At 50.1% G+C, this 27,699-nt stretch overlaps 1 protein-coding gene across 6 annotated transcripts; it reads left to right on the forward strand.

The window, feature by feature from the left end:
• Positions 1 to 980: 980 nt before the first annotated feature.
• On the forward strand, positions 981 to 26,434 carry NAXD (NAD(P)HX dehydratase). 6 transcript variants are annotated; one of them, XM_078331520.1, is made up of 11 exons: positions 981 to 1,201; positions 6,232 to 7,095; positions 9,220 to 9,370; positions 10,924 to 10,969; positions 11,574 to 11,662; positions 14,732 to 14,840; positions 20,845 to 20,895; positions 20,977 to 21,081; positions 21,783 to 21,903; positions 23,741 to 23,861; positions 24,906 to 26,434. In XM_078331520.1, the coding sequence occupies exons 3-11, from the start codon at positions 9,267 to 9,269 to the stop codon at positions 25,054 to 25,056; spliced, it is 897 nt and encodes a 298-aa protein (XP_078187646.1). In that variant the 5' UTR covers positions 981 to 1,201; positions 6,232 to 7,095; positions 9,220 to 9,266; the 3' UTR covers positions 25,057 to 26,434. The 6 variants fall into 6 exon arrangements, with proteins under 6 accessions (XP_078187646.1, XP_078187678.1, XP_078187614.1 ...); XM_078331552.1 differs by having other exon boundaries at positions 6,232 to 6,353; XM_078331488.1 differs by having other exon boundaries at positions 981 to 1,074.
• The last annotated feature ends 1,265 nt before the right edge of the window (positions 26,435 to 27,699 follow it).

Below are 27,699 nucleotides of genomic sequence, written 5' to 3' on the forward strand. Positions count from 1 at the left end.
GGACTTTCGTGGCCATCCTGGTTTTGGTGGGCTTTGGGCTGGTTTCTTTGCTGTGTCGTTTTATCAGTGGGGGGGTTCTGTGACCTGCATCTTGTGGCCATTGGCTATTTTATCCTGTAACTAAGAATGCCTAACCTCCTAGGAATGCAGCCCAGTAGGTCTCACCCTCATTTTACCCAGCCCCTATTCAAGATGGAATCACTCTGGTTTAAAGGCCTCTGACATGTTGAGCCATCCTCCCACCTGTAGTCCCAAGGAGCCGGGACTACAGGTGCCCACCACCATCCCCTGCTAATTTTTCAAACAATTTTTGGTAAAGAAGGGGGGTTCTCATTATGTTATGTTGCCCAGGCTGGTCTCGAACTCCTGGGCTCAAATGATCCTCCCATCTTGGACTCCCAGAGTGCTGGGATCACAAGCGAGCCACCATGCCTGGCCCCACGAGTTTCCTTTGGCACCATGAGAGTGGCTTCAAACAGGGTGGCAGTAGAGGTGAGAGGCCTCAGCCACAAGAGGAGCACGGGTGGGAGAGAGAGGTCAGGACGCCTTCCAGGGGTTTGGGCCTCAACGCGGGAGTGATGGAGCTGCCATGACCTGAGACGGTTGAAGGCGGCTGGGCCTCTCGGTGTGCTTGGTTTGGGGTTCAGGGCAGAGGTCGCCCTGGAGCAGAAAGGCACCTGATTGCTACACTGTGGGCACTTAGGGGGCCTCGCCACTCCACCTGCCGGCAAAATCATTTTCTATAACGACACATGCGTAAAAAAGGGCCGATAAACACAAACAAGATCCTAAAGCTGACTCATCTCAATTCTTCAACCTGCCTTTCAGCAGAACTCTCGTAGGCCAGAGCTGGGCCAGGCCGGATTGGGAGTCGCGCTTGTCAATCATCTAGAAAGAGGTGTGATTGCGCGAGTTGGGATCCCAATGCCGGCAGCGGCGCGGGAGCGGTCGGGAAACCGGAAACAGCTATTCTTGCCTGTGTTTCCGGCGGTGGCGCGGGGGCCGCCGGGAGTCCGGAATGCAGCCGGATGGCCCTGAATTCTCACTGTGGGGCGTTCCGGACTTGCAGGCGAGGTAAGGTCGACTCCGTCCGGCCCGGGAATGGTCACACGAGCGGAGGCCGGGGCTGCGGTTGCCGGCGCGGCTGTTGTCGCTTTGCTCTCGGCCGCACTCGCGCTGTACGGGCAGCCACTGGACGCAGGTACCCGACCGCTGATCACCGACCTCCTCTGCTGGCTCGCGAAGGGAAGGCGCCGCCGAGGGTCAGCCCACGCGCGGGACCGGGGCGCCGTGTGCCTGCGGGGCTGAGTAGGGAGAGGCGAGAGGCCTCCTGGAAGCCGGCTGGGCGCTGCTGGTGGTGACAGGAGCCCCGCGCGGGGTAACAGAGGGTGGCGCTGGGGCTGGAGCCACCCGCTGTCATAGCGTCCCGGCAGCGGGCGTGAGCTGCGGAGCCCGCGCGGTGGCCGAGGAGCATGGTGCGGAGGGCCGGTAGGAGGACCCTGGGGCGCCGTGGGGGTCGAATCCCAGTTTGCTCTGGCCCCGCTCCCAGTCTGGGAACGATGCTCGCCATCTCCTGGCTTGCTGTGGTCTTGCTATTTTGCCACACGCTGTTTGGGAAAATAGTGTCTTGTGGCCTGGCTAATCCATTACTAACCACAGCTGGAGACGGGGGACCTCCTGGGGCCCTGGGAGGCGGCGGACGTGCTGCCGAGCTGACGGGTTAGCGGGCTGCGCGCCTACAGGAAGCAGGGCCGCGTCTGCATCCCCAGCTGGAAGCTCCAGTGCCACTAGGCAAGTGACAGACGACCCTGCACGTCTTTGGACAATAGGGACCAGATACTGCGACGCCTGGACCTCAGAGAAGGACTCGACCAGCCAGGCCTCCTCCTTCGCTCGCCCCGGGCCACAGTGTGTGTGCGCGCGCGCGCAGGAGGTCCCTTGGGGAGGGAGGCTCACCTGAGTCATCCCCAGAACCCGGAGCGCTGGCCAGATGCCCCCGAGGGCGCTGCCCTGGTCTTGGCTGGTCCTCGGACTCTGAGATGCCTTTTCAAATAGAACGGATTATGTAGGAAGAATTTAAGCAGGAGCTGAGCAAGTGCTCGGAGCCCCATCTTTTCTTAGGGTTTTTCCCTTTCTGTTTGCCTTGTGGGTATTGGTGTATCTAACATCTTTTATACAGGAAGTAGTTCTTGTATTGTGACTCCTCATTTCTCATAAGGAGAGATTGCTGTTATCCACCTTGGTACAGAAGATAAATAGAGGCTTAGGGAAAGTGACTTAGCCAGGATTCTTCAGCCAGCAAGTGGCTGAAATCGTTAAATGGGATTTGTTGCTGTAGTCTCTGGGCAGATTGTACCTTGTGTGTATGTTGGGCATCGTCAGAGCTTTTGGCTTTTTGTTCTCCTCACACTGGCTCTGAATCATTGAGTGGCTCTGAGAGGGTCCTCCACACTGCCCCTCAGTCACACCAGCAGGGAGCCTTCTTAAAACCACTTGATATACAGATTTATTTGTAGCTGTTTACCTTAAATTCACACACCATGATTAGTGGCAAGATTTTTCATTGTACTTGGTTGAGGGTTCATTATCAGACTGATTTCCTAAACTTCTACCAAAAGCCAGGTAGTGTTGTATATTACTGACTTCTCACCCAGGCTTTAGGCTATATTTCAGTTAACTTAGGGATTGTTGCTCTAAATTAGTTGTAGTTTACGTTAACTTAAAGTACTTTTATTTTTTTAAATAGAATTTTCCAGTACTAAAGACACTTTTAGCGCAAAGCAGCAGTGATAGTCTTCCCCAGACAGCTTCTTTAAAACCAAACAGATTTGACCTGTTCTTCCAGACTCAGAATTGTCCTGAGAAAAGTTCCTGAATACCATAAAATATTAAGTCACCTCTTGTCAAGGCCTTTTTATCCTTCAGAACTTTAATGTTTGCGTGTAAATGTTTCTGTGGGTGAGTTCAAATATCGATGTCAGTAAGCCAGCAGGAACTTGCTTCACTGCCAAATGCTGGGAAGTTTAGTTGACCACTTTGGCCCTTTTGCTAACAGAAGCTGTTTGTCTTAGGTGAATGCTTTTGAGCAGCCTGGATTTTACTTTGTGTTAATACAATTCTAGTTAAAGGAAAATGTGGTACTTCTTATTTTGCCTTATAATGGGAGCATTTTACACCTACTATGTGCCCACAAAAAGAAAAACAAAAACCTGGCAGCACTTTAGTAAATGAGTGTCTTGTGGCCTGGCTTGTCCATTACTAACCACAGCATCGGGTCTCTCTCTGGGCCCCAGTTTCCTTACCTGTAAAAGAAAGAGAAACTGGCTGTTGGTGAGGAGAGCGAATCAAGATGTCTTTACTTCATCAAACATTTATCAAGTGTTGTGTTCTGTGCCACGCTGTGTTCGAGGTAATTGAGGTGAGTCCCACATGGAAGCAGTCAGTGCTGCAGTGTGTGGATGGTGCCACCTTCCATGCAGGCAGACAGTAGTGGGGTGGTGATTCACTAGTCCAGACAGACCTGCCTTCTTTTGTCTGGGTCAGTCCCTGCCGTGTAGGTTATCTGTGTGTGAAAGGTTTCAGAACCCACATGTAATAATACCTACTTTACTTTTGGTATCACTTTGAATTTTTTCAATTATAGCAAAAGCTACTATCAATTATGTTATGATTTTAAAATAATTTTAAGCTAGCTTAAAATTTGAGGTTCACCTTTGTTATGTGTAAATCTTTAAGTATTCAGTTTCTGGATGATGCTTCTTGTCCTCCAGGGTTCTTAGACCAACCCTTAGAGTAGCATCATGGTCAGGGAACTGGGACTCTCACAAAGTCTCAAGATGTCACAGCAGAACAGGAGGAGGAGGAGGAGGAGACTTGCTTTGGTGTGTTGATCAAGTTGCTATGAGGGTAATTTGCACATTTTGGGCTCCAAAACACCTTCTATGTAAGATAAAAGAATAGCTCAAAATAGGATTTCCCCCCATGTTTTCTTTCTAGGCATCATAAGGATCGCTATGTGAATACAGTGTGTTTTTAAACAATCAGAATTGATATTTTTGGCTTGTGGTAAATGGGACATGAATGCTTAATCTACTGTAGATAAATCTGCCTTAGAAAGTGGCCCAGATTTTTATATTGTATTTGATGTTTAAGTCCCCTGATATCTTACCATTTTAATAAAGCTTACCTTGAAGTGGAGGAAATATTGTGTGTATTCTTGTCATTATTTGAACAACAAAAATCATTATTTGCTTTAAAACCTGTAGGCTTTAAGCGTATCCATGCTTGGACTAGCACATCTCCTCTTTCTCAACCAAAAATATCAAAAAGGTGCTATCCCAGTACCCATCTGCCAAAGCAGTGGGAGGACTTCTAGCAAAGTGTGACACAGAAGGGACAGTTTTCAGCTCTGAGGGGCAGACGCAGAGAGAACAAGCACTTGGAAAGCAGAGCCCCCTGGGAGCTCAGGTGCTGCACCTGTGGCCCCTGAGGCAGCCCTGCCCTCCCCTCCTGGGTATTGGGTGACACTGGTTGCACAGGGCTGGAGGTGTTCCCTCCACCTCAACTCGTGGGTGCAGCTTAATTTTGTGTCAGATCCTTTCTGATAATGTGTGGGTTATTTCAACTATGAGGCAAAGTGCAAATGGGGAGTTACATGTCAGTTTATGATATTTGCCCTTTTTGATATAAGCATTAAATATTTCATATCTTGCCTATTGTACTTTTTAGACTTAAATCTGAAATTTAAAATATAGATGTTTATAAGCTATTAATCTTAAATATTGGGAGAAAGAAGCTTTCTGGAAAATGTACAGTATTATCTGGTGGAACCATTTTATTCCTTTTCTTAGTGTGAGAAATACACATTTATCAAGTATTACTATTTAGGAGTTGTTTTCATCAGGCGGGTACATTGATATAAATGTTAATTTTTAACGTTTGTAAGTTGAAGTCTGACTAAATTGTTTTTTCTCTCTGATTTCATAAGTCACAATTTATATAACCTTAAATATGATTTAATTTGAAGTACTGGTATATTTAAAGGTGCTAAAACTACATGTATGCGTCTCTACCAGTGGTTCTCGACCCAGCCTCATTTTGCCCCCTCCCTCCCGAAAGGACATTTGGGAGTGTCTAGAGATATTTTTGGTTGTTACAACGAGGTACGTTTGTGTGCACTGCTAACTGGGTAGAGGCCAGGAATGCTGCTTAGTGTCCTTCAGTGCATAGAACAGCTCCCACAACAAAGACAGGGTGCTGATCCATACCCATAAATGTCTTTTTTTTTTTTTTTTTTGGAGACAGAGCCTCTCTGTGTCACCCAGGCTGGAGTGCAGTGACGTAACCTCAGCTCACTGCAGCCTCCACCTCCTGGGTTCAAACAATTCTCCTCCCTCAGCCTCCCGAGTAGCTGTGATTACAGGTGTGCACCAGCTAATTTTTGTATTTTTAGTAGAGATGGGGTTTCACCATGTTGGCCAGACTGATCTTGAACTCCTGACATCAAGTGATCCACTTGCCTCAGCCTCCCAAAGTTCTGGGATTACAGGTGTGAGCCACCACGCTGGGGCCAATAAATGTCTTTTTTAGACAAGTGTATTGTTTTAAAAAGCATTATTTAGCCCACAGGGGGATTTCAAGGATGGGCGCATAATCCTTCCATTTTGACACTTGATGATACATATTGTCCCTCATTTTCCTTCCTTAGTGGTCAGACATTATTGTGAGTACTTTTTTTGATAGATTTTTGCTCTTACTGCCCAGGCTGGAGTGCAGTAGTGGTGTGATCTCAGCTAACTGCAACCTCTACTTCCTGGGTTCAAGAGATTCTCCTGCCTCAGCCTCCCGAGTAGCTGGGATTATAGGTGCCTAACACCGCACCTAGCTAATCTTTGTATTTTTAGTAGAGACAGGGTTTCACCATGTTTGTTTCGCTGATCTCAAACTCCTGACCTCAGGTGACCCACCCACTTCAGCCTCCCTGAGTGCTGGGATTACAGGTGTGAGCCACCATGCCTGACTGTGAGTACTTCTTAAAGTCATTAGTCACATAACTTGCCTAGCAATCCACTGGAGGAATGATAGGTTAAATTTTATTACCTGTGACTTTTGCAACATTGTCTTGTTTTAAAGAAAGAAGTATGTTTGTGAAAATCTTTTATGCTTGTTGAAAGAACAATTTTACATGGAAGAGTTTTTGCTGATGTGAATTTTTTTTTTTTTTCTTAATAGGAGCTTTAACAAAGTGCTTCTGCTAAAACCCCTAACGTGAGACCTACAATTTCATCCATCTTGAGTTCCTGTTTGAGGCCAAGAGCTTAAACTGTTGCCCACTGAGAACATAATACCACATGGTGATTTGACATATTGACTCTTACATTTCTATTTTTTTTTTTTTTTTTTTTTTGAGATGGAGTTTCATTCTTGTTGCCCAGACCGGAGTGCAATGGCACCATCTTGGCTCACTGCAACCTCCGCCTCCCAAGTTCAAGCAATTCTCCTGCCTCAGCCTCCTGAGTAGCTGGGGTTACAGGCACATGCTACCACTTCTGGCTAATTTTTGTATTTTTAGGAGAGATGGGGTTTCACCATATTGGCCAGGCTGGACTCAAACTCCTTACCTCAGGTGATCCACCCACCTTGGCCTCATTTCTGTTTTTTTTTAAATGCCTACTTTTAGACAGAAAGGATAGGGAAATTAAACTGAGAGAGGACATTTGTGCCTGCTGAGACATGCACATTCTAAAGCACTTTATGTTTTATTTAGTGACAGACAATAAAAACCATATTTTCTATGCTAAATGTTTAAGTTTATATATATATATGAAAGGCTGACTTGGAAGTCCATTCAGTTATAGTACTGATTATAATTAATTCTTGAGTAATATAAGGCATTATCTCAACCACTTCCAAGAAGAGTTACTGAAATGCTAGGTTGGAAACAGCTTTTTGAAGCCATCTCTAGCATCTATACCGTAAGAAGCCAGCTTGGTATTAGGGAATTTTTTTTAAATGTGGCTAAGTGCTTTGGATAAAGGGATGGTCAACAGTAAAGCGGAACCTTCTTAAGGAACCCACAATAACCCTACGTGACTGGTAAATTTGGGTTTTGTTTTTATAATTTTTAGACTTGAAAAGCAACTGTGTGTTGTTCTGGGGGGTTCTGATACTGCGTTGGTCAGCGACGTTACCGTGTCAGGTTATGTTACAGTTTGAAACAGGTTCATGCCAAGGGCTTTAATAGCTGTGTAGTTTGTTAATCAGCTTTCATGACACTGTCATTTCATCTAATTGTAACAGCTCATCAAAGGGGACCCAGAGGAAGAGAATTTATGGTGTTCCATAAATCTGCATGGTGGAAAGACTGTGCAGTCTTGGAATTTAGGGTGCAGGATGGGCATACGGGAAGTTGAGTGATGAGGGGAGGAGAGAGAGAAGCAGAGTGGCTGTGGCAGCCTTGTGGCTCTGGGGCCTGGCTCCATTATCCAGGTGGAAGTAGGGCTGCCAACTGTGGCTCACGACAGACCCCAGAGCTGGGGGATCAGCCAGCTGCAGGTAGCGCAGCGAGCCTTGTTGTGTCTCTTCTTGGCCCATAGTTGTTAGTGATTCTGTGCCGGGGCTCATCTGTGTTGGTCTGGAAGAAGGTGAAAAGGTTTGTGATTGATGGGAATTCACAGGATGTTTCCATCTTAGGGGTCTTGGTCTGCTCTCTCAGCTAAGGCAGTCTACTCATAAAGAAAATTCCTTCAAAACCTTAGTTGAGTAAAAAGGAAAGCTGTAAGAGTTAAAAGACAAAGCTCTTTTGCCATGAAACACTCAGTGAGCTTTGGGCTTCGGTCAGTGGAACCTGTGACACATCTAGCTTTTTTCTCTGCTGCAAAGATAATTGGAAGGACAAAAATATTGATTGCCTTGTGTGAAAAAATACTGTTTATATTTGCGGGAGAGTGTATGCTTGATTGTCTATTCATTGAGCTCTATAGAACACACCAGCGTTTCTCTCATAGCTAAGCTGTTTTAAATATTGAGGTAAAATATACAACGCAGAAAGTACTTCAAGAAAGCCAATTATAGTGTAGCTGTTTAGAGATGATTCGAGATGATGAAATTACTTTAAATGCCACCTTGAACCCAGTTGAAGATGTGTGCCATATTTAGAATGCCATTTCTAGGCTATTTAAGTAATACCCAGTTGAGTGTTGGAGTACAGTTGGGAGTAACATGATGAATCTGTCAGACTTCTGAGCATCCCAGTGGATTACAGGGGGGAGCTTGCTTTCCAGTGTGTGAGGAGAGAAAAGACCTAATAATAATCCTAAAGGGAAACTGAAATGAAGTAAGGTAGTTTATTAAGTAATAATGCATTTTTTATTTGATAAAACTTTCTGGAAAATTAAATGGTCTTCCAAAATTTCTGATACATTTCAAAAGTAAATCTTTCAGAAATAACGTGTTGTACTGGTGGGGTGGCTCATGCCTGTAATCCCAGCACTTTGGGAGGCTGAGGTGGGCAGATTACTTGAGGTCAGGAGTTGGAGACCAGCCTGGCCAACGTGGTGAAACCCTGTTTCTACTAAGAATACAAAGATTAGCAGGGAAGGGTGGTGGGTACCTGTAATCCCAGCTACTCGGGAGGCTGAGGCAGGGGAATCACTTGAACCCAGGATGCGGAGGTTGCAGTGAGCAGAGATCATGCCACTGCACTCCAGCTTGGGTGACAGAGCTAGACTCCATAAATAGATAGATCAATAGCATGTGTTGTTACATGTGTTAAGGCCTGGCATGGTGGTTCATGCCTGTAATCCCAGCACTTGAGAGGCTGAGGCAGGCAGATCACTTTGAAGTCAGGAGTTTGAGACCGGCTTGGCTAACATGGTGAAACCCCGTCTCTACTAAAAATGCAAAAATTAGCTAGGTGTGGTGGTGGATGCCTATAATCCTAGCTACTCAGGAGGCTGAAGCAGGAGAATCGCCTGAACCTGGGAGGTGGAGGTTGCAGTGAGCTGAGATCACGCCATTGCACTCCAGCAAAATACAGTGGTGACAGCCAGACTTCATCTAAAACAAATTACTTGTGTTGCTCTAATTTTCAACATATTTGCTTATATTCATATTAACTTTGGAGGGGATTTTGGCTAATAGGCTATTTTTAAGTGTTCTGTATGGGTAATAATGATATCCGTTTACTTTTCTGAATTACTTGTTTTTCTTGTTTTTCAGTTTTAGAAAGAGCATTTTCGCTACGTAAAGCACATTCAATAAAGGATATGGAAAACACTTTGCAGCTGGTGAGAAACATTATACCTCCTCTGTCTTCCACAAAGCACAAAGGGCAAGATGGAAGAATAGGCGTCGTTGGAGGCTGTCAGGAGTAAGTAGCAGATGTGCAGTGTTGGTGTTTAAAAAGGCAGGTGCTGGCTGACTGGCTGCCTGCCTGCCTGCTTACCTGCCTGTCATTCGTGCTGTCTAGTTGACCTCAGTAATCATTTCCAAACGTAGTCTGATAGGACACTGTCTTTCTCAGTGATCCACTTTTTGATTAGGAAGCAATTCCAAGGAGCCCTGACTGAATTGTTCACTGGCGTGTGTCCGTGTTAGGTTTTGCTCGTAGTGGGGAATGGAGCCTGTTTTTAGCTGTTCTGCTTTTCTGTATTTAACCGGACTTCATACCACAGCAAGATTTTGTGTTTAGGATAGAAACACTCAGCAACCTCTTGGTTTACTATGTCAAGTTAGAGGTGTTACCAAAGTTCGCTTATGAAATTTGACAATCCCCAGCTTGCTTCTGTTCTGTTTTGCTGCTGTGTTTGGTACGTAACTGTTTATAGGTTGTCCTTGGGTGTGAAGGATACCTTCTGTCTCTGATGGAAAGTCTGCCACGGCTCCCGTTTCTGTTTCTGCTTGCTTTCTGTTTGCAAGTCTGTGGTATCTCTCTTTGCCCATCCCTCCGTTTTCAGCTGTTGATTGTGTCATCAGGTGTGTTAGAGGTATTACTGGATTAGGCACATGTGCATTTTACATTCTGGGGACCCTGCTGAATTGTCCCCCATTGCATTAGTGGTGCTGCCTCCCAGGAGCGCCTGTTCCCTGCACCACCTAACCTTTGCTAGTCAAGTTGACAAACTTGTTGTTTTAATGCATTTCTCTTATTGATGAGGCTCATTTTCACATGATGTAAGCATGTGTGCATGTATGTTGCCTGTTCTGTCCTTTCTTTTTGCATTTACAACACTTTCTGGTGACACCCCTTTGCAGGAGAAGGCCATGTAAGATGATGTATCAGCATCTGCCCAGGTCTGTTTTCTTGGGCTAGCAAAACACCTCACTGCTTGGAATGGACGTAAAGATTGCATTTGCCCATTTCATGCCAGGATGAGGCGCTTCCTTTCTGTGCCTCAAGTGCCCTTAGACCTAGAGTGCCAGAGATGCCAGAACAGTGAGGTAAAAGCAGCTGGGTGGTGTGTGCCATTTCTTGAGTGTCCCAAGTGGCCCCCATCTGGCCTCTGCTGACTGTTACTCTTGGAGGATGGGGTCTGCCTGCTCTGGGACCCTGTCCATGCCCGACTGCTTCGAACCTGTGATTGTAGCTTTCTTCTCTCTGGGCAGAAGCCTGCGATCAGCGCCTTACCTTGAACATTCGCATTGCAGAGAGACTGCAGGCACTACAGCCAGAGATTCACTCTCCTGAAGTGCATGAAGCTTTTGTGTAAAAAATCGACATTTCTAGTGTAATCGGCTCATGTTCATTGAACATTTACGAGGATCTTGTAGGTGTTGGGTTTGTGAATATGTGCTTCATATCTCTGTTGTGTATTGATAAATCACGTCTATTATTTATGTCTGTTTTATATTGATAACCTATTTCTTGATCAAGGTGTGCTTATTCTCAGAAGAATATTTAGACTCTAAATATCTTCTTTTTAGGTACACTGGAGCCCCATATTTTGCAGCAATCTCAGCTCTCAAAGTGGTATGTTTACTTAAAAGTTCTTTAGTGGGATTTTTCTGGTAAATTTTGGTGATTTAAACATGATTAAAGCAAATGTTTTCCAACAGAAATATGAATAACATCTTAGGGTCATCACAGGTCACGGAAACACCTTTAAGTCTATCCTGACATCCTGTGCAGTAAGAAGATCCCTTTGGTGAAGCCCATTTTTGGTGATTTGTACTCACCAAAGTGACCCTGGGATGCCTTTGTAGGTCCCAGCGGAAGCATGGGTCCTGCAGTTTCCCACGTGTTGAGCTAGTGCTAGCGGCCGGCTTTCTCCTGTGACCCTTCCTCCTGGAGGGTCAGGCTGAGCTGGGCTGTGCTGGTGCGTGTGGCTCTGACCTTGCTTCTGCGGTGGTGGCAGAAGTCTGCCTTTCTTTCCAGGCATTGTGCTGTGTGCCCTGGCCCTTTGCTAAGCCACCTGGCCGGGTATGACTTGGCAACTAGTCTGTTTCTTGCATGTGTCACCAAGCCAGAATAACAAGCACTGGATGCCCGTGTCTGGCAGGTGGGCAGCGAGGCTGGGGCGTTCTGGGGCCTGTGGATGGGGTCACTGAGTCAGCCTCTTGTGCTCCTTCCTCAGGGCGCGGATTTGTCCCATGTGTTCTGCGCCAGTGCAGCCGCGCCTGTGATTAAGGCCTACAGCCCGGAGCTGATCGTCCACCCCGTTCTGTGAGTTGCTCTGCATCAGCTTCTCCTGGGTTCTTTTTCCCTTCTGCGTCACTTGGGAGTTCTGCACCGACACCAAGAGTGTCTGACGGATTTTCCATCCTTGGAGTTTGTCAGCAGGTGCTGTAGAGGAAGTAGGGAAATGAAGGAGCCCATTCTTCTGTGGTCAGAATAAGACAAACATGGCGGGGTGAGAGGTGGTGGTGGGGACTTGGGCCTGTTGGAAATGGCCGGCCCCAGGTCCAGAGGCAGAGGGGCCCTGTGGGCTGTGTGTGACAGGTTTGCAGAAGGCAGAAACAAGGGGCCTCTGAGCAGTAAAAAGACCCTTTCTGTACTCAGCAGATATGTCTGGTGCCAGGTCCTAGTCTGTGTTCTGTGGGTCAGCATTGAACTGGGCAAGCAAACACCTGTCCCCGTGGGGCTCCCCCAGGCAGCCTGTGCCTTAGAGCTTGCTGTGTGGAGGTGTTCTCTCTGCCATCCATGACTGTGGCCACTGAGTGCTTCAAATGTAGCTGGGGTCACAGGAGTGCAGCTTTTGCGCTTGTTTAATTTTAATTAGGTGTGAGTGCTAGCACCGACTGGATCAGGCTGTGCTGCTCTGGAGACGGACAAAGGAGAGCACATCAGGTGGTGAAGGAGGCATAGAGAGCAGCAGGGAGTGGGCCATGAGAACTGCAGCAGGGAGGGGGCCATGAGAGCTGCAGTAGGGAGGGGGCCGTGAGAGCAGCAGCAGGGAGAGGGCCGTGAGAGCAGCAGCAGGGAGAGGGCCGTGAGAGCTGCAGGAGGGAGGGGGCCGTGAGAGCAGCAGCAGGGAGAGGGCCATGAGAGCAGCAGGGAGAGGGCCGTGAGATCAGCAGCAGGGAGAGGGCCGTGAGAGCAGCAGCAGGGAGAGGGCCGTGAGAGCTGCAGCAGGGAGAGGGCCGTGAGAGCTGCAGCAGGGAGAGGGCCGTGAGAGCTGCAGCAGGGAGAGGGCGGTGAGAGCAGCAGCAGGGAGAGGGCCGTGAGAGCTGCAGCAGGGAGAGGGCGGTGAGAGCAGCAGCAGGGAGAGGGCCGTGAGAGCTGCAGCAGGGAGGGGGCCGTGAGAGCTGCAGCAGGGAGGGGGCCGTGAGAGCTGCAGCAGGGAGGGGGCCGTGAGAGCGGCAGCAGGGAGGGGGCCGTGAGAGCAGCAGCAGGGAGAGGGCCGTGAGAGCTGCAGCAGGGAGAGGGCCGTGAGAGCAGCAGCAGGGAGAGGGCCGTGAGAGCTGCAGCAGGGAGAGGGCCGTGAGAGCTGCAGCAGGGAGAGGGCGGTGAGAGCAGCAGCAGGGAGAGGGCCGTGAGAGCTGCAGCAGGGAGAGGGCGGTGAGAGCAGCAGCAGGGAGAGGGCCGTGAGAGCTGCAGCAGGGAGGGGGCCGTGAGAGCTGCAGCAGGGAGGGGGCCGTGAGAGCTGCAGCAGGGAGGGGGCCGTGAGAGCGGCAGCAGGGAGGGGGCCGTGAGAGCCGCAGCAGGGAGGGGGCCGTGAGAGCGGCAGCAGGGAGGGGGCCGTGAGAGCTGCAGCAGGGAGGGGGTTGCGTGAGAGCTGCAGCAGGGAAGGGGTTGCGTGAGAGCTGCAGCAGGGAGGGGGCCGTGAGAGCTACAGCATGGAGGGGGCAGTGAGAAGAGTGGTTGGGGCAGCAGCACAGTGTGATACCTGGCCTTTCCACACCAGGGAGGAGCCGGCGCGGAGCTCCAGGTGGAGCACTGTGATGTGTCAGGGTGACCAAGAAGTGCAGGGCTGGGCCCCGCAGGGAGTGGGGCTGCCGTTAGGGCTGTGGCTCTGGCTCTGAGTAAGCAGGGTCAGAAAGACTCCTGGGTGGCTGTTGGGCTGGGCCCCCAGGGCCGGGGCAGAACGGTGGTAAGGATGCATGGGAGGGAAGGGTGCAGTCAGATGCTAAGAGGGGCTGGAGTCTGGGTGTGTTTGGAAAGTTCGGGGGCGGGATTTGCTGACAGATTGGATTAGAAAAGGCAAGGGGCACAGATGCCACCAAGGGTTTTGGTCTGAGCGAGTTGTCACTCTGTGTGGTGGAGAAATGGGCGTGGGCTTGGGTGGGATGAAGATGAGGCGTTGGATGTGGGGCGCAGTTTGGCTGCCGGTTAGACATCAGGGGATGTGGCTAGTAGACATCGACAGTCGGGACATGGACTTGGGAGTCATGCACATGTGGATGGTGCTTAAAGCTGGAAAATGAGGGAGTAAGAGGTGGTGGGGCTCTGCACTCAGATGCCAGGAGCCTGCGCCGGGGAGGCAGGCAGCAGCAGGGGCTTCTAGGAGTCAGTGAAGCCGCTGTTTCCAGACAGTTCTAGAGGGCCTGTGTAGGCCACTCTGGGTCATTCAAGATGAGGCCTGAGAACAGATGGTTCATCTCACAGTGTGGGGTCCTTGGCAACCCTGACACGGGAGCTGTCAGGGAGGAAAGGGGACAGAAGCCTTAACGGGCTCTAGGAGAGGACACAGCGAACAGGAAGGAGGTGTGAGAAAGCAAAACCCTGTCTCGTTCTGAATGAGACACTGCACAGCCACAGTGCACTGCCTGGGACCTGCTCCGTAAGGACACGGACCATGCTTTACAGCCGCACATGGATGGGTGGAAACAAACTGGTTAACTTTAGAGGGCAGATGATTTTGAAAAGAGCCATAACTTTTCTCCTAACTTGTCCTAAAAGCTGAAAGCTAGGCATCTAAACCTGGGCATGAAAAAATAGATCAAGGAGAGGCAGTGTGGGGCCTGGTTTGGGTCCTCAAACAGGAAGAGGACGTCAAGAGGAAGTGGGAGACTCGAATGATGCTGGGCTTTAATGGGTCGTATTGAACCAGTGTGGACTTGGTTGTGCTGAGCCGGAATGTGGGTGTGTGAGCTGTTAGCTCGGGAGGCTGGGCAAAGGGTACGTGGAACCTTCTGTACTGGTGAAGTAATAAATCCAAATGACAGGAATTATTTACAAGTCATGTCATACTCTTTGTCAATTGTTTTTTCAAAATAAAATGAAAACCAGTATATGAAAGTAAATAAATGTGAAATGGTAGGTAACCACCCTGCCCTTACTTTCCCTGTTTAGCGACAGCCCCGGTGCTGTTGGTGAGGTGGAGAAGTGGCTTCCCCGGCTGCATGCCCTTGTCATAGGACCCGGCTTGGGTAGAGACGATGTGCTTCTCGAAAATGTCAAGGTAACGTGTAACTCTCACTCCCTCACGATGGGCTTGGCACTTACTGTAGTGAGGGTGGAACAGAGGCATTTCTCTTGCATTTTGTGTAGTGTTCTGTGTGCCTCTTCATGGCGTGACCGAGATGAGATTTGAGGACCGGAGGAGAAGCTCAGCGCAGGGGTGGTAAGGAACAGTGCTAAGGTCTGCTTCCCTCCACCCGGCTGTTTTCACGGAGCAGCTGCAGGTGTGTGTGGAGTTGCTAAGATGTTTTATGTTTGATGTGAGGAGAGGGTGAGCAGGACTCAAGAGCTGACAGAGGTTTGGAGTCAGGCCTGAGGGTGTACATCCCATGCACCCACTTCTTGCTGGGGGACCCTGGGGTTCCCTCAGCCTCCTGGGCAGCTGTTCCTACACAGCCCTGGCACCATGCTCTGCTGACATCAGGCTGTGCGGTGACACAGGCCTGCTTGTCCACACCCATGCGCATGCACATGGACACTCATTCATGCTGGTATTTCATTCTTAAAGTTCATTTTATGCTGACCTGAATCCAAAAAGACGGAAATTGTTTATTCTGATGACTGTGTCTGCGGTAAACAAGTACCACCTGGGATCAGGGCACTAACAAGATGGGGATGGCCGCTAGCTCTGTGTTCTCTGCGGCTGCTGTGTGTCCCTGCTAGGGTTGTGCTCCTGGGGTGCTGCATCCCAGGGAGTGCCCTCTGAGACCCTTTCTCGAGTTCCTGGGGACCCCTGTCAGAGCTCCTGAGGGAAGACGCAGCGCCAGATGGCCTGGTGCCACAGTGCTTTCACATGTGCAAGGCGCGGTGACCGCAGGTGGATCAGAGGCCGAACATGAAGTGAGGGACTCTGCTGGAAGCCTTTAGAAGGTGCCTGGCCACACTGTGTTCCCAGACCAGCAGTCAACCTGAAAATGTCAGCCATTTGCATGGCACTCTTTTGAGTGCTTAGTTAACAGAGGGGTTTCTGAGGCTGCAGGTGCTTGAAGTCGGTGGGCAATGGAGCCAGCAGTGCAGGATGAGTCATCTGGGGGGAAAGGTAGATGCAGGCCAACACCATACACACCAGGGCAAGCAGCATGGAGTTAGCATGGGAGCCCATCTTTGAGCTTTAAGGTCTTACCCTCTCACCGAGAAGAGGAGGTGGCCATGTTTAGGAGCAACAGAACCCTCTATCATCCCAGGGAGAGGCTCTCAGTGGGGGTCCCATCTGCAAGCGCTGGGTCTGCTGGCACAGCTGCTGCTTCCTGTCCCGCTCTGCATCCTGGGGGTGTGGATGAATTAAAGGTGAACAAACCAGAGTTCTCTGCCTCAGGTTCTTTTCTTTGTGAATTTAAGTTCATAATTTAAAAGTTGCTGTCTTCAAAAGCCACTCTGCAACGTGGAAATGTGAAAGGTGGGAAGTAAGGGTGCGCCTCGCTGCCCTTGCAGCTCGGACCCGGGGCCTCCCATTCTGGTTCCCCTATGCGCTCCGTGTGGGCTTGAGAGTCCTCGGGCGACTTCCTTGTCAGCTTCCAGCTCGTGCCTGGCGCGGAGCAGAGGCTTCCTGCTTCATGACATTCCTGAATGAGGTCATCATCCGGTGTGGGCCTGAAAACAACCCGATTAGGTAGATTTCTGTTCATATCCTATTCTTCTGATGACAACTTGGGTCCTGGCAAGGATTCAGGACGCCCAAGGGGTCTTGTAGCAAGGAAATAGTAGAGGTAGTTTTTTAAGAACAACTTTATTTAGATGATTTACCTACCATACACTTCACCATTTAAAGTGAACTACTCAGTGGCTTCAGGTATATTCATAGCTGGGCAGCCATCACCGTGATCAACCTTAGAACATGTTTGCTGCCTCCAGAAGCCCATCCCGTTAGTATCTGCTCCCTCTCTCCCCAGTCTCTGGCAGCCACTCAGCTACTCACTCTGTCTCGATGGATCCGCCTGTTCAGAACATTTCATATGAACGGAATCACACTATATGTGCTATTTAGTGACTTGTTTTGTTCACGCTGCATTTTTTTTATTTGAGACAGAATCTTGCTTTGTTGCCAGCCTGGAGTGTAGTGACACGATCTCAACTCACTGCACCCTCTGCCTCCTGGGTTCATGATTCCTCTGCCTCAGCCTCCAGTGTAGCTGGGACTACAGGCATGCGCCACCATGCTGGGCTAACTGGTTTTTTCATTTTAGTAGAGATGGGGTTTCACCATGTTGGTCAGAATGGTCTTGAACTCCTGACTTCATGACCCGCCCGCCTCGACCTCCCAGAGCGCTGGGGTTACCGGGGTGGGCTGCCGCGCCCGGCCAGCTCTGCCTAATTTTATAGTAGTTATTACATGTTGCGGCGTGTGTCAGCACTTCCTTCCTTTTCATATCCAGTGTTTTATTGTATGAATATACCACCTTTGGCTTATCTGTTCCCTAATTTATGGAAAATTGTTTTGTTTCCACTTTTTGTGTGGATGTTTTCACTCCTCTTGGGTGTCAGCATTTCACCTTCGGAGGCACTGCCACTGTTTCCCATAGCGGCTGCGCTATTTTTATTATGCGAACCAGAATGTGAGGTCCCGAGTCTGAGCTGCAAGGGCAGCGAGGCGCACCCTCACTTCCCACCTTTCACACTTCCATGCTGCAAAGTGGTTTTTGAAGATTCCCCCCAGCAGCGTGCGAGGTCTCTGATTCTTCACATCATCCCCAGCACTTGTCACTGTCGTCCTCTACTTAGTAGCCACCCTAGTGGGCGTGGAGTGGCCTCATTGTGGTTTGGTTTGCATTTTCCTGGCAGCTAATGCTGCCAGGAAGCATCTTTGCATGTGCTCACTGGCTGTTTGGGTACTTTTTTTTTTGAGACAGATTCTCGCTCTCGCCCAGGCGCAGTGGCGTGATCACGGCTCACTGCAAACTCCACCTTCTGGGTTCAAGTGATTCCTTTGCCTCAGCCTCCTAAGTAGCTTGGACTGCAGGCGCCCACCATCACACCCAGCTAATTTTTGTTATTTTTGGTAGAGAGGGGGTTTCATCACGTTGGCCAGGCTGGTCTTGAACTCCTGACCTCAGGTGATCCACCTGCCTTACCCTCCCAAAGTGCTGGGACTACAAGCGTGAGCCGCTGTGCCTGGCCTGTTTGGGTATCTTCCTTGGAGAAGTGTCTATTCATGCCCTTTCCCCATTTTGAAAATCGTTTGCCTTTTTATTACTGACTTTTAGGAGTTATTCACATTCTTTCTAGACACAGGTTTCTTTTCAGAGATGATTTGCAGCTGTCCTCTCATTCTGTGGTTGTCTTTTCACTTCCTTGCTGGTTTTGTTTACAGCACAGATTTTTAATTTTGAAGTCCAATTTAGCTATTTTTTTCTTTTGTCCCTTATGCTATTGGTGTCTTATCTAAGAAGCTATTGCCTAACCCAAGTTTACACCTACATTTTCTTTTACGAGCCTTGCTCTTTCAGCTCTTGCATTTAGCTCTGCGCGCATGTTGAGCTGGTGTTCGTGTGTGGTGGAAGGAAGGCTTCAGTGTCATTCTCTTGCTTGTGGGGTCCGGTTGCAGCACCGTGTGTTGGAGAGACTCTTCTTTCATCCTCCTTGAGAATCCATTGACCCCAAATGTGAGGCTTCTTATGGACTCTCGTTTCTGTTCTGTTATCTGTATAGCTTTCCTTCTGCAACTACCCAGTCCTGATTGCTGTGGCTGGGTAGGAAGCCTTGACGTCGGAAAGCCTAAGTCCTCCAGATTTGTCCTTTTCAAGGTTGGGTGGCTCTCCTGGGTCCCACGCAGTCCAGTTTTGGATCAGCTTGCTGGTTTGCAGAATAGGCAGCTGGGGTTTTGGTAGGGATGGTGTTGAAACTGAAGATCCACTGGGGGAATGTCTAACATCATCTGGCTTTGAACCCAAGTTGTCTGAATCCAGAGCGTAGGCTCTTGACCAGTGCCCCTGTCCTCACACTGTGCTCTTCTCACAGCTCATTATCAGTGTGTCCTGGGGACTTTTTCATGGTGGGATATGCAGATATTCCTCATTATTTGTAACAGCTACATCAGAATTTACTATGGATATACTAGAGTGTATTCAACTAGTTCATTTACTGTTTCTGCCTTTTTTTGTGTTACATCAGGGGTGTCCTGAATCTGTGTATTTTGTCCACTCTTTTGGGTATTTTCTAAGATAAATTTTTAGAGGTTCCATTGCTGAATCAAAGAGTAAGGACATTTAAATTTTTGAGAGATGCCCCCAGATTTCTCCCCTAGTGTCCCATGGTTTGCTTTCCCATGGGTGGGACACCCTTCTGCGCTGGGTGCTCTGACGCTGTGAATCTTTCTAGGAGACCCCTGTCACATTGCATTTTCCAGGGTTTGAATATTCACGTTTGACTACTATTTGTAAATACATTAAAAGAAAACACAGAAACAAATGAGATGTCAGATTGTTGCCAAATACTGCAACATGAAATCAGAAACTGATCTAAAATCTGAGTTGGCGAAAGCCTGACAGTTTTAACAGTAAAATCAAACTCAGGGCAAGCAGAGAAATAATCTTTTTGGTTAATAAAGGAAATCAGCTTCTGTGAAGTCTCAGGTACCTGCTTCTCAGGTACCTAGAAGAGGCCGTGGGACAGACACACTGCCAATGCATGGACCAGCGTCAGAGCAAAACAGACTTCCCCACAGCTGGGATACGCGTCACCAGACAAGCTGAAATGAGCAGTTTGTTAGGCAGGCAGCTAATGCTTTGTCAGCGTTCAAATTTCATTTAACTTTTAATATACATGACTTTAGTTTTCAGCACTTTATTCTTACCTACCACATACTTAATGTTCTCTATTCTTAGCATGGTCTTCAATGTTTTTTAGTAGGTGTCTATCAAGTTAAGATCACTTTACATGCTACTGCAGAATATAATCTTGTCACAATGTATAAAAATAACCAATGTTGAGTACATGGATTTGTGTGTATCTCTATACATGTAGTTTTTTTTTTTTTTTTTTGAGACAGAGTCTTGCTCTATCGCCCAGGCTGGAGTGTAGTGGCACAATCTCAGCTCATTGTAACCTCCACCTCCTGGGTTCAAGCGACTCTCCTGCCTCAGCCTCCTGAGTAGCTGGGATTACAGGCGTGTGCTACCACGCCTTGCTAATTTTTTTATTTTTAGTAGAGACAGGGTTTCATCATGTTGGCCAGGCTGGCCTCGAACTCCTGACCTCGTGATCCACCCACCTTAACTTCCCAAAGTGCTGGGATCACAGGCGTGAGCCACCACACCCAGCCACATGTAGTATTTTTTAAATAGAAAACCTTTGAAACCTTCACTGTAATCTTATCAGGGAAAAATGATTCCCTGTTTATTGTCACGTGTTACTTTAAAATATGTAAGTAAAGTGATATGAAAAATACATAATGACTAGTGATTTGGGGAACTCGCGAGAATTCTCTGAATGCTGTGGATTAGTATCTGCGGGAGGACTGGAAGCCCTTGGTGGGCGGTGGGTGTGTCTTCACGGGTTACTGGGAGCCCAGCTGTTTCTAGCATTTCCACTGGGCTTTGCTTTTCAGAGTTCCCAGGGTCCTGTCTCACTAAGGGGCTCTGCCGGTTCCTTGGGTCTTGCCTCTCTGTTTATTCATTTACTTTGTTTTCCAGTTATTGTTTGATGACTTGATGTTGCATTTTATTAATCTGCTCAATTTTCCTTCACTGCTCTTGGGAAGAGTGTCTTAGTCTGTTTTGTGCTGCTCTAGCAGCCCCACAGATTGGGCCATTTGTAATGAACAGGCGTTTCCCGCCTCATCAACATCAACATGCCGGCATCTGGTGAGGGAGGAAGGGCAGGAAAGTGACCCTTAATGCCCCTTTTAAAGGACATTAAACCCACCCATGAGGGCTCTGCCACATCACCTTTTAAAGGCGCCACTTCCCAGTGCCCAGTTAAGTTTCACCGTGAGTTTTGAGAAGACACGCATCCACACCATAGGCAGAGGCAGCAGGCATGGTGCTCAGCCTAGTTTTCTCTTTTGGCAGGGCATTTTGGAAGCGTCAAAGGCCAGGGCCATCCCTGTCGTCATCGACGCGGTGAGTTGACCTCTCTCATCCTGGCTGGGGAAGTGAGCCCGGAAGACCTGTCCAGTAAGCCCTGCTTTTTGTTCCATGCAGGATGGCCTGTGGCTGGTCGCTCAGCAGCCAGCCCTCATCCAGGGCTACCGGAAGGCTGTGCTCACTCCCAACCACATGGAGTTCAGCAGACTGTACGACGCTGTGGTGAGTGAATGGACCCCCAAACGGTGGACATGAGCCCCATTCGTCCTAAAGAGGGTGAGGGGCGAGCTCCATGCTTCTGCCCAGCTTGTCCCTGTGGGCACATCTCCGCAGGGACACAGACCTCAAGTCATCGCTGTGCCTCTCACAGTGGATGGCGTGTCTTCCCATTGTGCTCTTTGATTGGATGAATGATGGTGTGGTGGACTTGGGACAGGCAGGGATTCGGGTCAGCCAGCCCCCTCCTGCAGTGCACTCTGGACAGATCACTTCGTCTCTGTCCTGAGTACCTCGTCTATAATGTGATGATGGCATCTGCTTCATGGGACTGTGAGATGAGGAAACCTGTGTAAAGCCATGAGTTCCCACATGGTAAGTGTCCCATTAATGTTAGCACCCAGAACTATGGAATTTGTATCACTCCTGCAAAGCTCTCAGAACCCAGCCTTGCTGTCCTCCTTCAGCCTGGTCTGACCAGGTAGAGGACGGGCACTGGCAGGCACTGCGTTGGTGTCTGCTTGGAGGAGTTGCTGCAGGTGATATCCTGGGCTTCCAACTATGCAGCCTCTAACCGGTGCCTGGGTGATCCTTTCAGATGCAAGAGTGCAAGTCTCATGGCAGATGGGACAGGGCTATCCGTCATGTCACATGTCATGTGTCTGAGGAAGGCTTTGCTTTTTCTGTGTCTTGCTGCGTTGCCGTAGTTCAGAGGCCCTGTGGACAGTGATGACCGCCATGGATCTGTGCTGAGACTCAGCCAAGCCCTGGGCAATGTGACGGTGGTCCAGAAAGGACAGTGTGACATCCTCTCTGATGGCCAGCAGGGTGAGCGGCGGCTGGCCTGTGTGTGTGAGCTGGTGTTGGGTCAGGCAGCGCGACCACACTGAGTGAGCCCCAGAAGTCCTCTAGCATGCACACGTGTTCACACGCATTCCGCACAAAGGAATTCCTGATGAGCTCGACAGACACACCTTCTCCAGAGTCCATGTTTTTGACTTCTCACTGTTTTGCTGGGGAAGTGACAGTGGTAAGAGCAGGCTTTCAAGTTGTGGGCTCTACGCATTGGCTGAATTGCTGTGCCTTAGTTATGAGAAGCAGCCTGGCAGGAGGGTGCCTGGAACAGCAGGGCACACTGTAGAGTCCTGGGTTCATGTCCCCAAGCTGCCACCTTCATCTTTCATCTCACTTGTGGCATCCACGATCCATGTGGTTATTTGGGTATTTTGCTGCATTTTGTTCTATCCAAATGACTGGACAGTGCAGAAAGCCCTGCACACTCCTGCACACATCCACACACCCTCATCCACATGCCCTCGCACTCATCCACACACCCACTCATCCACACACACACTTATCCACACACCCTCATCCACATGCCCTCGCACTCATCCACACACCCTCACACATCCACATGCCCTTGCACTCATCCAAACGCTCACACTCATCCACACACCCTCACTCCATACACCCTCACTCATCCATTCCTTCACACTCATCTACACGCTCACTCATCCACACCGTCACTCATCCAAACGCCCACTCATCCACACACACACTTATCCACACACCCTCATCCACATGCCCTCGCACTCATCCACACCCTCACACTCATCCACACGCCTTTGCACTCATCCAAACGCTCACACTCATCCACATACCCTCACTCCTCCACTCCTTCGCACTCATCTACACGCTCACTCATCCACACCGTCACTCATCCAAACGCCCACTCATCCACACCCACACTTATCCACACACCCTCATCCACATGCCCTCGCACTCATCCACACACCCACTCATCCACACACACTTATCCACACACCCTCATCCACATGCCCTCACACTCATCCACACACCCTCACACTCATCCACACGCCCTTGTGCTCACATCCCCAAGCCCTAGCACTCGACTCCGTTGCACTCATCCACTCCCCCACACAATCCATACACCCTTGCACTCATCCAAACGCTCACTCATCCACACCCACATCCACTCACACTCATCCACACACCCTCACTGATCCACACTCCCTCGCACTCACATCCACACACTCTTGCACACTCACCCACACATAGCTGGGCACAGGGACCACAGAGCTCATGTTCTCAGGGGCTGTTGGCACCTTTGAGATGAGGGTTTTTAATCACTGGAAGGCTCTCTTGGGTCTAACGCATTTGGAGAATATAACACCTGGTTTTAACATTTTCCAAAGAAAGGGAATTCCCGCATTCACAGGCACACATAAAGTTAGGAGGGGGTGGAGGCCTCGCTCGCTGTTGTCCCATGCGGTTGGGTGGGGGTTTAAGGTGAACTCTGCTGTGTGGGCTGCAGGCGAGGGCTCATCCTCTGGGAGCTGGTGGGAGGAGCTGGATACCAGTTCCAAGCTGCGGGTGTCTCCTCCAACCTGCCGTGCTTGCTACATATCAGGGCCTGGGGCAGCCTCATCACTTCCTGCCTCGGTTTCCTCTTCTGTAAAACAGAGGTGCCTCCAGCCCTTGGGAGGAACAAACAGGGAAGAGCCGTAGCGGCAGGATGTGAGTGGAGCCTCAGGCACTCCTGGAGCATGTGGCTCTGGCTGCGTGGCGTGCAGCCTTCCACATGGGCGGCCACTGTCACATTCACACACATGCCGTGCTGACACCTGCTCTCTACCCCCTGCAGTGCTTGTGTGCAGCCAGGAAGGCAGCAGCCGCAGGTGTGGAGGGCAAGGAGACCTCCTGTCGGGTTCCCTGGGCGTCCTGGTGCACTGGGCGCTCCTTGCTGGACCTGAGAAAACAAATGGGTAAGGCCGCATGTCCTCACTTATTCTACTCTGAAGCTGAGTTTTCTAAGCCATCAGTAGTTCACGTGTTGAATAAGTAGCCCTGGAAACACCGAGAATGAACTCTGGGCCTCCCTGGAGACATCCCAGGGCACAGGCAGACCCTCTCGGCAGAAGCTTCCACTCCACACTCGGGCCTGGGGCAGGGGCGGCCTTTAGAGCTTTACAGCGAGTTGGGAGGTGCACGGCTATTGTGGGGAGTGGAGTGGTTTACTCTCTGTACACAGAATACTAAGAAAACAGACAGGGTCAAGGCTGAGATACTTGCTCTTAAAGATGGGAATTTTCTTTAGAGAGCAGAATTCTGGGACCAGGGCTCGTTGCCCAGTTCTGCAGTCAACTCTGTGAATGCAGGCAGTTCTCAGACCTCTGAGCACTTCCGTTTCTCTTCTGTGAGCCCGTCATGGTGACAGTGGCATGTGCTAGGTGTGGTAGACGTGGGCTTCTGCAGGTCAAGCAGGCCTTCATCCAGTGGCCTCACCTGCCCTCATTGCTGGGATGGGGAACTCTGGGGCCATCCCCCACTGTGTGTGTCCAGATGAATTTGAAAGCCGAGGAGGTGGGGGCGTGGGCAGGAGTCTTACCGGTAATTCTGCTGGGTTCACTCTAGTTCCCCCACGCCCCTCTCCCAGGAGATGTAGCCTTGGAAGCAGGAATCCACATTCTCATACCTCAGCTGCCCTTCACACCTGGGCACTGAGAGCAGTTACACTACAGGGATCCGTAGCTCGTGCCACCTGGCTTTGCCCCGACACCTGCCTGCTGCATGCCCTGGCCCATCTCCGAATGCTAGGCATTTCCCGTGTGCCTCCTTTCAGAGAATAGTGGAGGGTTCATGGTGGTTTGCACTGTGATAAAGTTGCTTTCTCCTCAGAGGCATATCAGACTTGAAATTGACAATCTGGGGTCCCAAGATTGCAATGAGAGTCAAACCCAGAGCCCAGGGTAGCTGCAGCCCCGGACTGATGCCCACTTCCCGCACCCCTGCTGTCGCCCTCCCCACAGGTCCAGCCCTCTCCTGGTGGCTGCGTTCGGTGCCTGCTCCCTCACCAGGCAGTGTAACCACCAAGCCTTCCAGAAGCACGGTCGCTCCACCACCACCTCTGACATGATCGCCGAGGTGGGGACCGCCTTCAGCAAGCTCTTCGAAACCTGAGCATACGCAGACCAGAAAGAAACAGGCACCTCGGATGGGGGAGAGCGTGTGTGACGGCAAAATCGGACTCGTGTCCTGGCGCGTGCCAGGTTTTCAACTCCAGCATAAATTGGTGGTGGTTGAGAATTTAAGAATTTGGAATATTGCAGTTTTTGGCCAAACTGGATGCATGGTCGGAGATGTTATGGTGACACTAACCAAAGCATTCCCGAACCTTCCTTAGCTCCTGGGAAGTAACTGAGAAGGCAGAAATGAAGTCACGTGAGAATGAAGAACTCTCGGCCTGCTCCAAAATAGGCGGTTCCTACAAGTTGTTCTCTCTGCCCACGCACTTCCCTTTTCCCCCCACTTCCCTTTCCAGCCTTTCCTCCAGCAGGGAGCGGGCACTGGTCCCGAGTCTCCCTGAGGGCCAACTACACTGTGTTTTCTCTGACTGGGTCCATCGGGGACTGCCTCGTTGTCCAGCTCGTCTTGTTTTAAAGTAGTGACTAGCTCGGTGCTGTCGGGCTGCTGGTATCTGGTGGGCTTATTGACACTCCAGGATAACCAGTGATCACTTTGTTTGGAAATCCTTTTGGAGGCACCATGGGAACAAGAAGGAAACAGGAGTGACGGTGACCCTTGCATAGGTGGGCAGGGAGCTCTGGGACACCTCCTGTCCCAGGCTCTCTGGGGTCCCTGTCCTCAGAGGTCCCATGATGCCCACCAGCCCCAGCAGGGCAGCCCTGGCCAGGGGCGGGCACAGTGGAGGGCTGCTGTGGCCCCCAGTGCTGTCTCAGGAGAAGGTTCTGAGGACTTGGGGCCTGCTGGGCCTGGTGCAGCGATGACACTAAGGAGGCCCGGGGAAGAGTGTCCCAGTCATGTGTGCTTAGGAATCAGCACAGCCGTGTCCTCAGGATGTTCACATCCAGCAAAGATACTGGTAACCACAGCCTCGGCAAACGCTTCCTGGCAGTGTTGACCTTGGGTGAGCTGCCGCTGTCTGTGGTTTTCCTGGAGTGACCTCACGTTTACTTATTCTCTAGTTCCATGTCTCAGTGGGGCTTGGCACGGTTTCGTGTCTGATGTGTGCATTAGAGAATTCTTTATACTTCCATTAACGCCTTTCCACAGCAAGGGCCAGACCTCCTGGTTCCCTTCAGAGGCTTTTTGTCCTCATGATGCCTCCTGGGTGATGCTCTGTGAGACAGACACGCCCCAGATGGATTCTATTCTACTTACTTAAAAAAAAAAATGATTGTTACTATTAATTTCACACCTAAGAAGCTTCCTTGTCTACATGTGAACCTTTGCAGAAAGAATGCCATGGGCATTTTTCCTTCTGGGAATTCCATCTAAATTCTGGCAACTATTAAAAGACAGATCTGGTTAATTTAAATCTACTGTGGTATTTTTTTCCTTAAACAGCTAAAGATCACCTTTCACCTTTCTTAGGTGAGGATATTGTGAGATGCCAGGGAGGTAAACATAGATCAGCCTGTGTGACAGTCCCTCACCACCAGCGCCTGCCACCCACAATGGCTGCAATAAAGAACAGGGAAGAATAATCCTGAGGCAGCCCCTTCTTTCCTTGGGAAATACAATTCAGCAGTCACAGAACTGTCACGGTTTTGGTTACTAAGTTTTGTTCTAAGTATAACAACCCTTTGCTTAAAGGAGAGAACGGTTTTTTTTACGATCAGCTCCTTGCTTCCTGTTCTTTCTCAAGCCCTTGTATCTTACACACTTGCTCCAGACACTCCCAGGAGCTTTCCTGGACCAGGGGTGCAACGGAGAAGTGTGTGGGGGCTGGTGAGGCAGTGGCCTGGCAGGCAGGGCAGTCTGCCCCAGGACTGAGCAGCCCTGTTGAGATGCCTCATTGTAAGGCGCTCTCTGGGGCCTTTTTGTATGTGGGTAGCTTCCCTAGGGTGATTTTCTAGGTGGGTGATTTCTGAACTGGCATTGTCATCTGCGGACAGGAGCCACGGTTCAACGATGAGCAGGGCTGTACCCCCAGTCACGGGTCCTGCTGCTGCCTGTGCCCAGATTCAGCTGTCCGTGTGACAGTACGGGAGAGGCCTGGCCCAGGCTCTGCGAGCAGGAAGAGTGGAGCGGGCCATGCTGGGCCACCGACAGCTGTGGCGCTGAGCTTACTACAGAAAGGTGAGACCAGGATGGCAGTAAGGGAGAGGCCTGACCCAGGCTCTACGAGCAGGAAGAGTGGAGCGGGTCACGCTGGGTCACCAACAGCTGTGGTGCTGGGCTTACTACAGAAAGGTAAGACCAGGAGGAGCAAGGTGGGTGCTTCGGAAGGCCTCGCTCCTGCAGCCTGGGTAGCCTGTGTGCACTGGCTGCCGCTTTCCGCTCCGGAATCCTGTCTGGTCACGCCTCACCAGCTGGCTTTCAGCCGGCTGCCCTGATGCCTCTGAACTCACCGCTCCAAGGCCCAGCTGCGACCCCATCACTGCTCTGCTTAGACCAGGCAGGCCAAAGTGCCCTGCAGCCGTCAGGATGTTAAATGCAGTGGGACTGCAGACGGGTCTCAGCTGCCTATTTTCCATGGCGAAGACATTACTTTTATAACCAGAGTAAGACTGTTCTTGCTGGGGGAGGAGCATCCCAGGGTTCACGCTGCCGGGAGAGCCCCCTCTGCTTCAGACTGTG

Source organism: Callithrix jacchus, chromosome 1 (genome assembly GCF_049354715.1).
Source record: "Callithrix jacchus isolate 240 chromosome 1, calJac240_pri, whole genome shotgun sequence".
NCBI classification, from domain to species: Eukaryota; Metazoa; Chordata; class Mammalia; order Primates; family Cebidae; genus Callithrix; species Callithrix jacchus.